The following is a 15,312-nucleotide window of genomic DNA, read 5'->3' as shown; positions in this document are numbered from 1 at the left end:
CCTGATTGCAGAAATTCCACACTCTCTTGCATTAATGTGTGGCTCTACTCTCATTCGGGATGTCCTTCCGTGGAGTCAGGAGGGCAGAGGACAACGCCAAACAGAATCAGGAGGCATAGCTGGTTCAACAGTTGCAATAGCCGGTGAGAGGTAATCATACAGAAGCAACACAAGCTGAAGGATTCATGAACTTGGGAGGTCATTTTCAGTTGTTCAAGAACCTGTGATCAATAAGGTGTCCCTACATATTGATGCTTGACATATATCTGATATCTTGAATGTACAGAGAATAAAGTTAAAAAAAAAGATGCAAATTGTTCCTCCTTGGATAAATAGATAAAACATATCCGCTGAATATCAACGGTCAAGAAGTCGTTCATTCAATAACCATCTAATAGCTGGAGGTTGCTGTCAGGCTGAAAGGTACTAAATAAGAAGTATTTCAATATACTTGAAACGGCAATCAGAAAACCATGTTAGTAAGGGTACATACTGAAAATGATGACAGCAAATATTATTGGAGCCGGATGGCAGATTGTTGACAAGCCCAAATTATTTCCAGAAAATAAAACACCAAGATTCATAAATTAACTATATATCACCCATGTACATGGAACATTCGTTCTCGTAGACTTCTTCAGCTTCTCTATTTTAATTACATTTTCCTAAGATTGTCTAACCTTGCCTGTAGGTCATCATCTATCCCACCATCTTCGTGCCCACTTGCTTCAGCTTGGGCAACCTTTTGCGGTGCTGCTGGAGCAGAAATGCCAGCTGAGGGCACCTTGACAAGCTTTACGAACACAACAAATACACATCAGTACAGTCTTTATGGAAAGAAAATACTAAAATAGATTTAATTTAATGAGCTGAAATATTTAAGGAAAAGAAAAGGAGAAGTCACCTCATTATTGATATCAATACCAATCTCATCAAGAACCTGGCTCACTAGCTCTTCTGTTTCTTCCTCTTCCTCATCCCCTTCCAAGGCATCATCTATAGCATCTCCCATGACCTCACTTACCATTTCCATCCTCTCATTCTGTCTCTCAAACTCTAGCATTATTCGCTGCAATGCTGGTAAATTCATCTGCCTGTTCATTTGTCCCATGGCCTTAGTGACACCTCTCATAGCATCACCCATTGCTTGTGTTGACTTAAGTGTCTGCATTGTTAAAAAATTCACTTAATTAGAAAATTAGTGCCCAGGAAATATATACACCAAATGATGCAGAACATACTACTAATGATCTCCACTCGTGATTCTTATTCTTACACTGTCGAGCACTAATCTAGAATTCTAACTATTCATCTAATCACATAGCATTGTTAACAATTTCCCCATATGCCAGCCTACTCCCAAAGACTGCACTCTACAGAGGTCTCTGTCATGGAAGTGCTCATATATGCTCCATTAGCACAACTAATTGTAAAAAGAAGTTTCATCCATTTCATTGTAACTAGTTCTTTCGAAAAAAGAAAGATACTTGCAAGCTTGTAAGTACATCAAACCCATTCTCTATATCATGACCAACTTGACAGCTTTGTCAGGTAGGCCGAGATTTGCCATGCAGATGTGGATTTTAAATTTGTTTGCTTTATCTTTTATTCAATCTTTTCAAATTGGAGATCAGGTGGTGGCCAATTCAGAATAAGGTGTTAACCAGCACCTTGTCAGTCTATAGAAGGCAAGAAAAAAGTAATGAAGGCATTCAAGGAACTAATCTCAAAATTAATGACAACAGCGCATGTATCTTAAAAAGCTTCATTCTCAAATCGAGTATAAAGATATCAAGTATGAATAGTGAACTCCAAGTGAATATGATATACTACGAATTGCTTAGAATATTCCACAGGTTTCTGATAAACTACTGATGCCTTTGCTTGCTGATCACTGGCCCATTGAAAGGGGTTTCATTCTTTCTCTCATAAGAGTGAAGAACCACTTTAATATCAGTTCTGCAATAAATAGACCTCCAAAAGGTCTACCATATATCTACTTTCTCCGATAGGGGATGAGAACAAGAAAAAATATTGAACTTGCAATGTTCTCCTTTTTGAAAAGCACCTAACTGCAAACAGTAATTTGTGCCAGAAAACCAAAGTTTAGTATAGAATGAATGAGGATTGCCACATCACAATCACTATGAGAAAGGACAAGTGACAAAAAAAAAATTAGAACACCTGGACTCTAAGAGAAACTCCTTGAAGCTGTGATTTGAGCGCATAAAACTTTGTAATCTGATGTCTCGTCCGAATAAGGTCCTTTGCCATCACTTTTACAGCTGCCTGTCACAATTACAGACACCAACAGAGAAACATTATTTTGACAATTACAAAGACAAAAGAGAAATAGACAAGATGCACTTTACTTTACTGGACAATATAACCAAATAATCTAGTTTGGGCTTGCATTTTATAAACTACTTCAACTCTAAAGCACCAATACATCACAATTATACTCCAATTCAAAGATTACCTGTTCAAACCAAACATTATCTCACTTCTAGATAAACCATATCATCAAAGGCAACGTGAGTATCATAAAAACTATGCAACACATTACAACAATTAAACTCAAAATTTACTAAGCTATACCATTATTTAAGGGAATTACCATTTGACCCTGCTTAGCCGTCTTCTTGATCTCCGCGATAAGCTTCTTCTCCTGAGTTTGCAATCCTTGCCTCTCCCTCTCTATCTCCCTGATAGATTTGTCAAGCATTCTCTTGTTCTCCCGCAATAACTCTGCCAAAATTTTGAAAAAACCCCTTTCTTGACATCTAAGCTAACAATTCCAGCAAAAAATATCTCAAAAAAATCATAAAAACCAAAGTTTTTCTCATGAAATTTTAAAATCAGATCCGATTCTTAACATCCCAATGACCAATTAAACCCCAAAATATTGGGGAAAAAGAAGAAAATTAAGGTTCAATATCGCCATAGATCAAAAGCGATAGCTTTCAATTCGAAACCTGAACAAAAACTTACCTGCGGGAGTTTTACGGCTGCCGAAGAGAAAACTCATGGTGGATTGCAGAGATCGCTAAGATTTCTTAGATCCGTTTCTTCCTTTTATCAGATCGATGCCTTCACTTTTTAATTCGTAGTGGGAGCATGCCGTGGACGGATCACCGACTCCTTGAGGAAAACGGCGCCGACTACTAGGAAATCCGGATCCGATGATCGAGTCTAGGTTGAATTCGGGTTCAGACTCCGATATTTTGATTAAGATTTACCTCTAGGGTGTAACCGATTCGAGCCTGAGCAAACCAGCTTTGGCTAAGCTTTAAGCTTAGGTTTGGCTCAATTCAACTCGAGCTGAGCGTGAGCCAAATCAGACCGAGCTTGAGCTTAAAATGAGCCTATCATCAAGCCTTATTTAAGCCGAGCCGAATCAAGATGGGTTAAGTCAAATCGAGCCCAAGCCAAGTTAAAGAAGAAAAAGAAGGAGGAGGAGGAGGAGACAGGCTGGCGGGGCACTACGACGGCTTGCTATTGCTGAAAGAAGAGGCGACACCGCGGTGGCACGCAGCGACTTGTCGCTACCGAAGGAGGAGGAGGAGGCATCGTGGTGGCACGCAGCGACTTGTCGCTGCTGAAGGAGGAGGTGGTGGCATCGCTGCGGCTTGTCGCTACTAAAGGAGGAGGAGGCGTCAACCGCGACACCGTTGATGCAAAAGGAGGAGGAGGAGGAGGCGTCAGCCGAAGTCGCCGCTGCCGAAGAAGGAGGTAGCGGCACCACTGCAGCTTGCTGTTACCGAAGAAGGAGGCAGCGACTTGCTGTCGAAGGAGGAGGAGGCGGCAACCACAACACAGCTGCTGCATAATTAAAATCCTGCAAATTTTTATAATATATGTGAGAAATTATGGAACATATATTGCGCAATAAGATTATTTTTTTTAAGAAATTTACATATTTTAACTCTAAAAAAATCAAAAGGAAAGGTATTTAAGTAGTGGCCATGTTCATAGTCAACATCTCTTGCATTTAATTTAACACCTGAAGCATCCTACCAACTCGATCGATGACTTAGAAAATTTGTTCACCTAATTTTAATTTAAATGGATTTGGAATGTTACAGCAAATTAGTGAAATTATCTGCTCCATCTTTGCTGGATACAGCTAGTGTTCTTATTGGAAACCATTATAGAAACTAAGCAACCAATTCTATATCAGTGGCGGCACTAAAATAAACCTAAAGTGAGACACATATTAAAAAGACAATAACTTTTGGATTTCTATTTAAAAATATATGGGTATTTTTGTACGATGAACTACTTAAAACTCTTTTTACTATCTATGACACAATACTGATGTACGACTTATTTCCGAAGGGATTAAATTTAGTAGGAAGTCTTGGACAAGAGGGCATTTATCCTGAGATAAATACTGTGCATAGATAATATTTATTTGCATATTAATTATATAATTTTATAATTAAATATTTATTTATATGTATTTTAGTCAAAAGGTAAGTCACGACAAGTTTTACGATAAAATTAAACTCATTTTTTTAATTAAAATTTTATTATATTTAACCTATTATTCATAGTTTGATATTTTATAAATTAATATATAATTTTATTCAAGACAATTATTACGGTTTACAACTAAATAAAAAATATATAAATAGATATATATTTAATTTATATTTAAAATGTATTTTTTATACACGAACCAAACAAGTTAAAACGTTTGGTAGAGAGGGAAAAAATTTGGGGCGAAATTGCAAAATAGAAAACTCCAGCTTGTAGATATCCAACAGTTGAGACGTTCTCCTCCTACCAGTAACCAGTCCCATGTCCTTTTCCTTCTTCCGCAATTTATCTACTTATTTTTTATTTTTTTAATTTAAAAAGGAACCCTCTTCTCTCTATCTCTCTCTCTCTCTCTCTCTACCGTACGGTACCCATGGGATCATCGTCGGCATCTTGTCGGAACCCTAACTCTAAACCTAACCCGAGATAATGAGGAAGTCCCATCGTCGCCTCGTCGACGGCTTCCCTCTCCAAGGGAAATGGCTCGCCCTCTTCCTCTTCGTCCCCCTCCTCACCCTCCCCCTCCTCTTCGCAACACTAGCTCCTGGTAGATCGCCTTACCTTGACCCCGACTCCGGCGATCGGCGGCCTCCGAGGCCTCCGAGGCTCGCCTACATGATATCCGGCGGCGCCGGGGACGGGGCGCGGGTCCGGCGGCTCCTATTGGCTATCTACCATCCGTGGAATTTCTACCTACTCCATCTCGACTTCGCTGCATCGTCGGCGGAGGCGGCGGATCTGGCGGAGTTCGTGCGGGAGGAGGCGGTGTTCCGGGAGTTCGGAAACGTGCGGGTGGTGGAGAGGAGCAATCCGGTGTCGAATAGGGGCCCGACGATGATTGCTTGTACGCTCCATGGGGTGGCGATTCTATTGAAGGAGTTTGAGGGTTGGAGCTGGTTTATTAATCTTAGTGCCTCGGATTACCCCCTCATGTCACAAGATGGTATTTCTATTGTTACATTTATTTCATTTAATGAGGATTTATTGAGTAATGCTTGACTTTCTACTTTTCATGTTAGTGATTTCGTTAGAATAGTTAAGTTGCTTAATAGGATTAAGGAATTGATAAAATGCCTTTGTGAGTTTGTTAAGTAAGTTGAGTTGAATATATTCATTAGATTTTAGAGTTTGCCAATTGTTGTCAAATTCTGATGTTTGACATGCTACACGAGTGAGTGTAAGAGTAATTTTCTGAATAGTGAGAGGATCCTTTGTTAGTAACTAAAAGTCGGTATCATTTTCTGTGTAGCTTATAAACATGATTGATTTAGAATCTAAAGCAGTTATCTTTCTAATGTCAAGCCCTTGAAGCATCAAGAAATCCTCTCACCTAATATAAGAGGCTGTCTGTTATTTTTTAAATGCACAATGGACTAGCGTTCTCCCGATCAGCTTCTTCACTATAGTCTATAGACCAATATATCTGAGTTAAAGTTCCATGTCAATCGACAACATAAAAGTTTTGGACTATAACAAATATTTTGGAACTTTCTGAGTTATCTTCCTATAAATGCAAACTTCATATTTAGTCTTCAAATGCATATTTTTAGAGTTGTTGAAGCCAGTTTATTTGATTCTGGTGGTATGAAGAATAGATAATGTTGATTAGTGTATCTTCTTTTTCATTTTTTAGTAATCGGTGCCATTGGGCATCAATACTGTAAGCTATGAAGCTCATCTACCTTTTTACCCTTATGTTTGACAGACATTCTTCACATTTTTTCATACGTGCCGAGGGATTTAAACTTTATTGAGCACACAAGCAATATTGGTTTGAAAGAGTAAGCTTATCCCCTCCTTATTTTCTTCCAACAAGTTGTAAATTTCATGGTTATGACTACTCTATCCTTCTATGCTTCAACCTATTTAGTGTTTTCATGCCTATAATGATTCCAAATGCTTTTCAAACTCCGGAAGGTCTCTTAACATTTCATTTTATGCATGTAGGTATCAAAGGGCTAGGCCAATGATTGTAGATCCAGGATTGTATATCTCAAATATAACTGATGTATTCTGGACAAAGGAGAAAAGAAGCATGCCTGCTTCTTTCAAACTATTTGCAGGTATTGCTTTACTATATAAGATTTTCCACTGACTCAGTTGTTTATCAATTGATTAAGTTCCTGTTAAACCATTACATGAACTGATCTCATACATAATGCTGCGTCAAATCATAGTGTATCTCTATAAAATCCTTCATAATATGAAGATGTGACCAAACTGGAAGTGGACTTGGACATATAATTTTTTGTTGTTATCTTGCTGCTGCTGCTGCACACAAGGATTCATGCAGCTGACAGTACTTTGTCAGATGAGGATTTCGTGCTATTGTTCCTACTAATGCTGCCATTGTTAATTCGTGCTTTCACGTAGAGACTTAGACCTTACATATCCATTTCAATATATAAAATTTTCCTTCTCCTGTAAATGTTATTCTGATCTCTATTTATATAGCATAACTAGGCCACCTGTCTTACCTTGCACATTATGTCTTCCTCGGTGTACTGGTTTTGGATGTTGCAGTGCAGTGATCCAAATTTGTTTGAGATTATTGCTCTTTATTTGTTGCCCCTTTTAGTTATCTACTTTGCAGCTTTAGAAAGTTGGGATGTTGACTGGGCCTCCATTTGGCTTATTTTCTTGACAATGAACCTGGTGTAGAAAAGCAACCATATTTCATTTCTTTTTCTATCTCAAGTATCTAAAGCTTAAAATGAAAATCTGTATACATCATTTATTATTTTGGTAAGGCAATATACATCCATGTTCAGCATGGTGTTATTAGTAGCTCACTCTTTTGGCACAGGTGTCTCAATAGATCCTTTTCTTTTAGCCCTATGAACAACTAATCACCATTTTCTGTGTACGGTTTTACTTCATCTTGGTGAGCTGAGATATATCAATATGTAGCACAGTGTGACAGTGGCCCACCTTTTTGAAAAAATTGTCTGAGTAGATTTGTTTCTTTTAGATTTATAAGCTTCAAATGAAACCCCTGTATACATCTTTTTACATAAGGCGATATATATCAATATGCAGCATAATGTTACGATCTCTCACCTTTAAGTAATGATATCTGAAATCTGAATAGGTCCTTTTCCACTTTTGCATTACAAGCACCACCTGGATGCATATGGAGTATGTTTTAGTTTTATCTTCAGTATGATGGTCCTGAAAATTTCTGAGTGCTGCTCCTGTTACTAACTCTCCATGATCTTGACCTAGGTTCCTCTTGGGTGGTTCTAACCCGATCATTTCTTGAGTTTTGCATCTGGGGGTGGGATAATCTTCCTCGGACACTACTCATGTACTACACCAACTTCTTGTCATCTACGGAGGGTTACTTCCACACTGTCATATGCAATTCCAAGTACTTCCAGAACACCACTGTCAACAGTGATCTGCGATTCATGATGTGGGACGACCCTCCTCGGCAAAACCCCATTAACTTGACATTGGAGCATTTCAATCTTATGGCCGATAGTGGTGCACCATTCGCACATTTTGTCAATGACGATCCAGTCTTAGACAGGATTGATCTTGAGATATTGAGTAGGGCCGGCCGCTTCACTCCAGGTGGATGGTGCTTGGGTAGCTCACAATTTGGTAAAGATCCGTGTAGTGTTTATGGGAAGTATGGACCGCTGAGGCCAACGCGGAGGTCAAGAAGGCTAGAGTTGTTCTTGATGAAGCCTCTTGATCCAGATAACTTTAGGCCAAGTCAGTGTAAATAGCTCAATTGTTTTACATCCAATTTTGGTAATTAAAGAAAATGTTGCTGTATCGGGCTGCCGGCCCAATCTATTCTTTTTTTGGTTTTTACTAAGGGCTCAGTCTATTCTTGCATACAGGTGGGTGTTAAAAATGGCTTCCATCTGTGTGCCTGTATTGTTGAAAACCTTTTTATTTTCGTTAATTAATTAAGATGCTTATATTCATTACTCAGCTCTCATCTTTGTTGGCTACGATGGGTGACCTCGATAACTTCTCTGATCGAGTCTCTGAAAGATTAACATCTCCCTTCCTACTGTAATTTTTGTAAATGAAAACAAATGGCGGCATAAAAGAAGCCTTAGCGGCTTAAGCTAGATGAGTTAATGGTATTATTGGTAACCCAACATATAGGATATTCGAGTAATGCCCAGACCTTGCTCAAAAGAGGAACCCCTAAATCACAATTCACGATATTGCTCGGTAGAAAATATTGGAAAAGAAAGGATATAGCTATATTCGAAATCAAAAGGCCTAAACATAATACCCGAAGGCCAAAAATAATCCTAAACAGAATCCGATCAAACTTGCTACTAGAACAACAAAAAACAGGGCAGTAATTTAAGCAAGCAAGGGATTAACTTGCTGATGAAGCATCTTCTTCTCCTTAATCGACCTCCTCAATCTTCGGACCAGCGCCGCTGCTAGCCCCAGTCGCAGGCCCATCCTCTTCCATGCCACCGCCCATATCAGCACCCGCACCCTGGTACATCTTGGCGATGATCGGGTTGCAGATGCCTTCCAGCTCCTTCATCTTATCCTCGAACTCATCAGCCTCGGCCATCTGGTTGCCGTCGAGCCAGTGGATCGCCTGCTCGATGGCATCCTCGATCTTCTTCTTATCATCGGCAGACAACTTGGACGCAATCTTATCGTCCTTGATGGTGTTCCTCATATTGTACGAGTAGTTCTCGAGTGCGTTCTTCGCCTCGACCTTCTTCTTGTGCTCCTCGTCCTCCGACTTGTACTTTTCCGCCTCTTGCACCATCTTCTCGATCTCTTCCTTACTTAGCCGCCCCTTGTCGTTGGTGATGGTGATCTTGTTCTTCTGGCCAGTAGTCTTGTCCTCTGCCGACACGTTCAGGATGCCATTCGCGTCGATGTCGAAACACACCGTGATCTGAGGCACACCACGCGGGGCTGGGGGGATGCCGGAGAGCTCGAACTTACCCAACAAGTTGTTGTCTCGCGTCCTCGCCCTCTCGCCCTCGTAAACCTGAATGAGGACACCAGGCTGGTTGTCGGAGTAGGTGGAGAAGACCTGCTCCTTCTTGGTGGGGATGGTGGTGTTTCTTGGAATCAGGACGGTCATAACACCACCTGCAGTCTCCAGGCCAAGGGAGAGGGGAGTGACATCTAACAGTAGCAAGTCCTGGACTTTCTCGTTGCCCTCGCCACTGAGAATGGCGGCTTGGACGGCTGCACCATATGCGACGGCCTCGTCGGGGTTGATGCTCTTGCAGAGCTCCTTCCCATTGAAGAAGTCTTGCAGAAGCTGCTGCACTCTAGGAATTCTGGTGGATCCACCGACGAGAACAACGTCGTGGACAGAGCTCTTGTCCATCTTAGCATCCCTCAGGCACTTTTCCACTGGCTCCATGCACTTCCTGAATAGGTCCATGTTCAATTCCTCGAACCTGGCACGAGTAATTGTCGAATAGAAATCGATGCCCTCGAAGAGTGAGTCAATCTCGATCGTGGTCTGCGCGGTGGATGAGAGAGTCCTCTTCGCTCTCTCGCATGAGGTCCTCAACCTCCTGAGAGCTCTCGGATTGCCGCTGATGTCCTTCTTGTTCTTCCTCTTAAATTCTTGGACGAAGTGGTTCACCATCCGGTTGTCGAAGTCCTCACCTCCCAAGTGGGTGTCTCCAGCAGTTGCCTTCACCTCGAAGATACCCTCTTCAATGGTGAGGAGGGAGACATCGAATGTTCCACCACCCAAATCGAAGATAAGGACATTCTTCTCGCCGACGCTGGTCGCCTTCTTGTCAAGACCGTAGGCGATGGCGGCAGCCGTGGGCTCATTGATGATCCGCATGACGTTGAGGCCAGCGATGACGCCAGCATCCTTGGTGGCCTGGCGTTGGGAGTCGTTGAAGTAAGCGGGGACAGTGACCACAGCGTTTTTGATGGTGGAGCCGAGATACGCCTCGGCAATCTCCCGCATCTTTATCAACACCATGGAGGAGATCTCCTCGGCAGCAAATTGTTTCTCTTCTCCCTTGTATTGGACACAAATCATGGGCTTGTCTGCAGGGCCAGGGATTAGCTTGAAAGGCCACAGCTTGATGTCACTCTGTACAGAGGCATCACTGAACCGCCTACCAATCAACCGTTTTGCGTCTGAAATATACGGATGTATAGACTATATTAGTTAGATGCTAGAATACATTTTACTGCCACTAACTAGAACCCGATATTGATATAGAAGTTGAGCACCATAAAGTTTCGGAGGTTATAGAATTTAAACAAAATCATTAGATTGAACTGTAGATGCTGGCCATTAAGTATTTAAATGTACTGCGGCGTGCGAACAATGCATCGCAATCACAGTTGTCTAATATAAAGGCACTGTTGTCTGATCACTTCAAAATGACGAAATATTCCAACTAGACGAGCAGATCCAGAAACAAATAGTAAAAAGTATCAAATATTACACAGGTAAGCTCCCACAAACTAACAGATCTACAGAATAAAACATAGAAGCAGCGGGTAAAAAAATTCGAACAGGAATAAGACTTTTACAACTTGAAATTTATAATGGAAAAACATCCAACTTATAAAAGAAGTACCACGAAAACCTCACAGCACGATCAATGTCTGCTAGAAATACTTCAACAACAAAATTATGCCAGGAAAAGCTCAGACGGTCTGTCTAATCCCAATGAGTTCGCTTTTCCAAAGCGAGATCAAAATAAAAACCCATCAACAACATAATAACAATGAATCAAAGATCAAAACTCCTCCAACTCAAAATCCACAACAGGAACAAGTAGATATAACAAAAATAAATATCAAAATAGATACAGGAACGGTCAAATCTACCAAAAGAATGAATCCACCCGTTAAGCTCAGATAGACTACCGTACATGAATGAGTTAATTTCTCCAGTCTCAGATCTACAGAGAAATGTCTTATAAAACACTAAAAGAACAGATAAATCTACAGCAGAGATAGATCCAAACAAGAATGGTATTGTGAACGAAAAGGAACTCGCAGATAGACTATCAAATATCTACTAATTAATGGATCCACTAGATCTGACGATATGAGATCGGAAATAAGAGATAACTCACCGAAGACAGTGTTGATGGGGTTCATGGCGACCTGGTTCTTGGCCGCATCGCCGATAAGCCGCTCCGTGTCGGTGAAGGCGACATAGGAGGGAGTGGTACGATTCCCCTGGTCGTTCGCGATGATCTCAACGCGATCATGTTGCCAAACTCCAACACACGAGTAGGTTGTGCCGAGATCGATTCCGATCGCAGGACCTTCACCCTTTCCTGACATGGTAGAACTACGAAGAACTCAACGAGAGTAGAAGAGATTGAAACGGCGGCTAAAGGAAGAACGAGTTAACCTAAATTATGTGGAGAAGGATAGGAGGGTATGACGATGTATATATAGCTTCACGAGATTTTCTAGAATCTTCGGAGGAATACCAGTCGTTGGATCTGTTCTGAAATGACGGTGATGCGAAAGATCGGGAACTCAATTTGAGTTCTAGATGGCGCGAGAAGCTTCTAATTGCCAGCGATTGGATGGCTGATATTTCAAGATTATTTATATTTAGATCGTGTTAAAAGAAATATTGAACTACTCTTCGTGAAGGGAAAAAAAAAAAAAACCTCTTTGGATTTAAATTCAAGTACAAATTCCCTCAACCATAGAGGAACATACATAACGATGGGTGTGAAATTATAAGTGTAGTGAACCGAGGATCCAAAGAGGGAATACTAAGGGTGTCAAGCTTAATGAGTAGCTCAGCCTCGGTTAAAACTCAAGTCCATCTCAGCTTGGTTAGAGTTGAGCCGAGCCCGAACCACTAATAGAGGCTCGAAATTAATATCGAGCTAAGCTTGAGCTAGAGCTGACTCGCTTAGGCTCAGCTCGATAGGCTCGGTTATGAGCAATAAGTCATAAAACATTAAAACCCTAATCCCCAAATCTAATCCCACCCCATATCCCCTCGTGCTTGTCTTCTCAAGTTGTCGTCGTCTCCTCCTCCTCCAAGAAGACACCAAGTTGTTGCCATCTTCTTGAGCTGTCGTGGTGCCGCCTCGTCAAGCTGCCACGGATCTACGGTGCCGCCTCATCCTCTAAGCTTTGCCTCACCCTCCTTCTCCAAGCAACCATCGTGTCCTCTTCCTTCGAGAAGACGCCAAGCTACCGCCATCTCCTCGAGCTGTCGTGGTGCTGCCTTGTCAAGCTGCCATAGATCCACAGTGTCGCCTCATCCTCTAAGCTCTACCTCGTCCTCCTTTTCCAAGCAGCCGTCGGGTCGTCCTCCTCCATCAACCGACAAGAGGCTTGAATTGGCTTGGTCCAATTTGATTTGAATGGGGTTTGATAATAGACTCATTTTAGGCTCAATAAAGAGACTCGAAATTAATTTCGAGCTGAGCTTGCTTACACCTCTAGCAAATACAATAAGGAAACGAAAGCACTGCCCACCACAAACCTTTTAAGAATGATCACCAACTTAATTGCACAAATAATGACTGCTACAGTTTGACACTTATGTGTCACACAGCATAAGCGATGCACATAACACAGACGGAAAGAGTCGGCACCTTCAAATATACATTTGCTTAAGATAATTTATCCTAAGATAAATTATACTATCATCCAAGTAAACATGTTAAACATATAAATATTCAAGTCCTTATTAAGATATACTAGACCACTATATAATTTGGCATGATTCACATAAGTCACGACAAACTATCAAGATACAATTAATGCACAAGTAAAATATAATTCAACATGTATTATACAAAATGATGTTCATGGTCTCGAACGGGTATGAAACCTTACCCAACGCACTATTGTCCACAAATATATTTAATAAGATATCTTCTATACTATCTCACATTTAGTCACCTTACTTTCACTTTAAAATATTTTTTCACGATATCTAAATTCGCTATTAGGTACTAAATATCATGATCTAAAAGCTCAATGAATCAGCCTTACCCTAAATCAATGATGGCAAACAGAAAGTAAATCATATACTGAATAATATAAATAAATAAAAAGTATCATGCCATGAATAAGTATATAAATAAATAATATATTATGTCATAAACAAACATTTACATATATTCTCAATAACATATATATATATATATATATATATATATATATGTCTTTAGTGATATAATCATATTATAATTTTCTTAAATATATTAACATATAATGTATATCGACCATGACCATGTTATAACAATTTAAGATGCAACCACATATGCTGCATGATGACTACTTGATTATCACATATATTAACATAAGAAAAAAAATTTAATGTATGTGTAAATATCTCAATTATTAATGTCGAATCTGAATAACGTCATTATACTATATCACCCCGCACGATCAACACTTGGTACATAATCTCATCATCATATCTGAAAGCTCAAAGTACTATGTCATCCATTAAGAGTATTTTAATATAATTATACTATGCCATCCACTAAAGGTATCAACCTTCATCTAAAATGAATACACATATAACTAATAGAACTCACATAAGGATAATTCACCATATGTATTCTAACAAACAGCGAATGTCTAAATGTCTCTTACACACAGAGGCTATTAATCTCAGATGTAAGACTATAATATTACAAATATTTAACGATCAATCTACCTCCAAGCACTCTAACCCTAGCGCCCACTCTGGTACATTCACATTTTATAACTGTCATATTAATGAGATTATCATATGTATTTATTCAATACCATAACACACTATGCAACTCAAAATTTAATGTGGTAAGAAGTGAAAAAAAAATGATATAATATAGCTTCAAATCATATATCTATCACATGCCTACTCAAGCCGATGCTAACCCTTTCCTCTTGGACTAGCAATCTTTTTATTTTTATTCTAGTAGGGTCGACTATCTTCTTCCCATTCCCTCAAACCTTAGCCGTCAATTAGCTCCTTTCTCCTCATACATCGATCTCTCTTTTTTTCTTCCTTAAAAACTAACTATCATCTCCTCCTTTCTTTCTAAATCACATATCTACCCCACCCGAAGCTTGCTCCACAATAATTGATATCAAAGCTCAAGTACCTCCTTGGATAGGTACAGAACATACAAAGAATTTTTTATTGAAACATACGCCCTATTCAAGGTTACATAAAACAATAAAAAGTTAAAAATTAATCAAAATAATTAAATTAAAAGTTTAATTTAAAAAAAACAATATACTTATTAAATGCTGGTACTATTCTGGAAGATCGTGGCTCCTTTCAAATAGCCCAAATAGCAACAATAAAAGTTGTCTTGAGAGTCCTCGGCCCATAAAAGAACTAACTCTATTCCAAAAGACTTTCCACGTAAAATGAGCAAATCCTTAGCAGATTTGGTAGGACGGGCTTGAAGCCCATGCAAGAATTGGTAAATGAATTTTGTTGTCCTCTCACTTGTATCTCCATTCTTCCCCCCTCCTCTCCCCTTCTTTATTTGTTCGGACTCTTCTCTCCTCTTCTTTTCACCCTTCTCTCCAAATGTCACAACCGAGGCGATGTGAGGAAGGAGGTAATTCGCTTCGAGATCGGTTTGAGGCTCTATACGTCTTGGGATTCTTCTTCGTATGTTGCATTCGGGCAAGCTATTCAAGAGTTAAATCTAAATGCTATCTTCTAAATATATTTTCAATTATTCCTTGTATCATTGTATGTTGGTGGCGGGCGCTTTTCACTAGCTTTGGTCAAAACCCTCTCATTCCGTGTATAAGAAGGAACGAAACTATCTGCCTGCTAGTCTTCCG

General features: G+C 39.9%; 3 protein-coding genes across 3 annotated transcripts; 1 reads left to right on the top strand and 2 right to left on the bottom strand.

Moving 5' to 3' along the window:
- Window positions 1–490: 490 nt before the first annotated feature.
- On the bottom strand, window positions 491–3,162 carry LOC140776745 (vacuolar protein sorting-associated protein 2 homolog 1-like). Its single transcript, XM_073120572.1, has 5 exons — window positions 2,992–3,162; window positions 2,618–2,748; window positions 2,185–2,289; window positions 905–1,165; window positions 491–793 (listed from the first exon to the last, which is right to left on the bottom strand). The coding sequence occupies exons 1-5, from the start codon at window positions 3,026–3,028 to the stop codon at window positions 656–658; spliced, it is 672 nt and encodes a 223-aa protein (XP_072976673.1). The 5' UTR covers window positions 3,029–3,162; the 3' UTR covers window positions 491–655.
- A 1,641-nt stretch (window positions 3,163–4,803) lies between these two features.
- LOC140776612 (beta-glucuronosyltransferase GlcAT14A-like) lies at window positions 4,804–8,483 on the top strand. Its single transcript, XM_073120363.1, has 4 exons — window positions 4,804–5,485; window positions 6,248–6,323; window positions 6,490–6,605; window positions 7,768–8,483. Exons 1-4 carry the CDS (start codon window positions 4,972–4,974, stop codon window positions 8,274–8,276), a joined length of 1,215 nt encoding a protein of 404 aa, XP_072976464.1. The 5' UTR covers window positions 4,804–4,971; the 3' UTR covers window positions 8,277–8,483.
- Window positions 8,484–8,744: 261 nt separating this feature from the next.
- On the bottom strand, window positions 8,745–11,913 carry LOC140776611 (heat shock cognate 70 kDa protein 2-like). Its single transcript, XM_073120362.1, has 2 exons — window positions 11,610–11,913; window positions 8,745–10,656 (listed from the first exon to the last, which is right to left on the bottom strand). Exons 1-2 carry the CDS (start codon window positions 11,821–11,823, stop codon window positions 8,921–8,923), a joined length of 1,950 nt encoding a protein of 649 aa, XP_072976463.1. The 5' UTR covers window positions 11,824–11,913; the 3' UTR covers window positions 8,745–8,920.
- Window positions 11,914–15,312: the final 3,399 nt, after the last annotated feature.

The sequence above is a fragment of the Typha angustifolia genome, chromosome 14, assembly GCF_048772165.1.
Source record: "Typha angustifolia cultivar Huaian chromosome 14, ASM4877216v1, whole genome shotgun sequence".
Lineage (NCBI taxonomy): Eukaryota > Viridiplantae > Streptophyta > Magnoliopsida > Poales > Typhaceae > Typha > Typha angustifolia.
This window is presented reverse-complemented; position numbering and strand designations above follow the sequence as displayed.

Excerpts from the sequence above, each read along its gene's own strand:
- LOC140776745 (XM_073120572.1), bottom strand. The coding sequence starts at position 3,028 with ATGAGTTTTCTCTTCGGCAGCCGTAAAACTCCCGCAG. Across the intron at positions 2,290-2,617 it reads CGGCTAAGCAGGGTCAAATG|GCAGCTGTAAAAGTGATGGC; the intron begins GTAATTCCCTTA and ends TAATTGTGACAG. Across the intron at positions 1,166-2,184 it reads GAGTTTCTCTTAGAGTCCAG|ACACTTAAGTCAACACAAGC; the intron begins GTGTTCTAATTT and ends TTAACAATGCAG.
- LOC140776612 (XM_073120363.1), top strand. The coding sequence starts at position 4,972 with ATGAGGAAGTCCCATCGTCGCCTCGTCGACGGCTTCCCTCTCCAAGGG. Across the intron at positions 6,324-6,489 it reads AGCAATATTGGTTTGAAAGA|GTATCAAAGGGCTAGGCCAA; the intron begins GTAAGCTTATCC and ends TTATGCATGTAG. Across the intron at positions 6,606-7,767 it reads TTCTTTCAAACTATTTGCAG|GTTCCTCTTGGGTGGTTCTA; the intron begins GTATTGCTTTAC and ends ATCTTGACCTAG.
- LOC140776611 (XM_073120362.1), bottom strand. The coding sequence starts at position 11,823 with ATGTCAGGAAAGGGTGAAGGTCCTGCGATCGGAATCGATCTCGGCACA. Across the intron at positions 10,657-11,609 it reads CCCCATCAACACTGTCTTCG|ACGCAAAACGGTTGATTGGT; the intron begins GTGAGTTATCTC and ends CGTATATTTCAG.